Genomic DNA, 1,846 nt, shown 5'->3' on the forward strand with positions numbered 1-1,846 from the left:
GGGAGGAGAGCAGAGAGGGTGCGGGCTGGGCTCCCGGGGGTGACGGCGGGGGGGGGCAGAGGAGGGGTGCGGGCTGGGCTCCCGGGGGTGACGGCAGGGGGGGGCAGAGGAGGGGTGCGGGCTGGGCTCCCGGGGGTGACGGCGGGGGCGGGGGGCAGAGGAGGGGGGCGGGCTGGGCGCCGGCACTTACCGGCTCCCTCGGCGGTCACGATGGCCTCTGGGGAGATGCAGACGCCGCGGTCGTAGACGGGCAGCTCCTCGCAGGCCAGGCTCTCGGGCCAGGCGTGGCGGTACTTGATGAGGACGGGCTCGCAGCCGGCCCGGGCCCGCTCGCACACCGACTTGCAGGGCTTGATGGGCTCGTGCTGGAAGTCGATGGTGCAGATGGGCGCGTACATGGCGCAGAGGAAGAAGAGCAGGTCGGGGCTGCAGTGGGTGCCCAGCAGCCCCTCGAACTGCTCGATGGCCAGGATGGCGTTGGCCTGGGTGCTGTGGTGCAGGTGGTTGGGCATCTTGGTCATGTTCCAGGGCAGGGACTTGCACAGGGGGATGCGGACCGGCTCGCAGGCGGCGCCCTGGGCCCCGGGCACCCTGCTCAGGAAGAGCCCGGCCAGGGCCAGGAGGAGCGCGGCGGAGCCGCAGCACAACATGGTCCCGCCGGGCTCTGGGGTCGGGACCTCACACACGCGCTCCCCGGACCTGGCGGAGCCGCCTCCCGACAGCTTCTTCTCCTGCTGCCCCTCGCCACAGCGGCTCCGGCTGCCCACCTGCCCCGGGCAGCGGGGCCCGTCCCCTGCGGCGCTAGGGGTCGCGGTGGGATCGGAGCAAGGCGCAGCCGGAAGCGGGGGATCGAGGGGAGCTGCCCCTGGGTGCGCCCCGCTCCTGCTGGCGCCGAGCACGAGGGAGGGCCCGTGGGCGCAGCCCCGGCAAAGTTTGGCCAGGGCGGAAAAGCGCTTGGGACTCGCCCTGCCGCCGGGCCCCGCTCCGCAGGCTGGAGGGACGGGCCGGCTTTGCAATGAGGGCTCTGTCTGCAGCCCAGCTCCTTTTCCCTTTCCCACCTCCTGGCCAGAGAGCCCCAGCTCCTCCTCCCGGCCCTCCTTAACCCCGCTCCTCTGGGCGGCGGGGAGGAGGGGGGCCGAGATGACCTGAGGCTGCATTAACTTCCATCAGTATAAGACACCGCTTGTCCCGTACCCGCACCCCCCGCCTCCTGTTTATCCCTCGGGAAGGCTGCGAGCTCTCAGTTTTCGCTGGAGCTGCAGCAAGGCACAGAGGGAGAAGCCAAATCAAGCTAGTCCTTGTAAACCGACTGGAAAGTGCGGGGCAGCAGGAGCGCCCAGCCAACCCTGACAGAACCTCTTGAACCAGATCTGTAGGAGCTCATAGACCCACAAACTCTTAAGCCAGAAGGGAGCAGCATGATCGTCTGACCTCCTGCACATTGCAGCCTCAGAACCTCACCCACCCGGACCCCTAGTCTCTGGCTGAGTTGCTGACGTTCTCAGATCGTGGTTTAAAGATTGCAAGCTCCAGCTCTACACGTTAGAAACACACCCCTCCTCCCCACCCTACCATGGAGGTAAAGAAAAGGAGAGTCTCTTTCAGACACTCCACAGGACACAAGGAGGCGGGTTTTTGCTTCCCGAGTCTCTCTGTTCTGGTGTAAACAATCACCTCTGGGGCTTTCTTTTCAAACATAAGGGGTAGAGTTTCTGATCTGCCTTGCTGCACGGGAGCCGATGCCTTTGTGAATTGCAGCCCTTGCCAGGAGGGCTGCATTCATTCTGTCACTGCTCACCCCCTCCACAGCCAGAGTCGTGCGGGAAACTTTCCCCACAGTGGCAGA

The 1,846-nt window shown here is 66.3% G+C and overlaps 1 protein-coding gene across 2 annotated transcripts in view; it reads right to left on the bottom strand.

The window, feature by feature from the left end:
* The window catches only part of FRZB (frizzled related protein), a 29,586-nt gene extending 28,413 nt beyond the window's left edge, over positions 1 to 1,173 (bottom strand). The window contains exon 1 of one of the 2 annotated variants that reach the window (XM_026647625.2): positions 191 to 1,173. In XM_026647625.2, coding sequence (XP_026503410.1) covers positions 191 to 1,157 — 967 coding nt within the window. In that variant the 5' untranslated portion in view covers positions 1,158 to 1,173. The remainder of the gene's footprint in view (positions 1 to 190) is intronic. The other variant, XM_026647626.2, reaches the window with a different exon arrangement.
* Between the last annotated feature and the right edge of the window lie 673 nt (positions 1,174 to 1,846).

The sequence above is a fragment of the Terrapene carolina genome, unplaced genomic scaffold, assembly GCF_002925995.2.
Source record: "Terrapene carolina triunguis isolate 2854851 unplaced genomic scaffold, T_m_triunguis-2.0 Scaffold62, whole genome shotgun sequence".
Lineage (NCBI taxonomy): Eukaryota > Metazoa > Chordata > Testudines > Emydidae > Terrapene > Terrapene triunguis.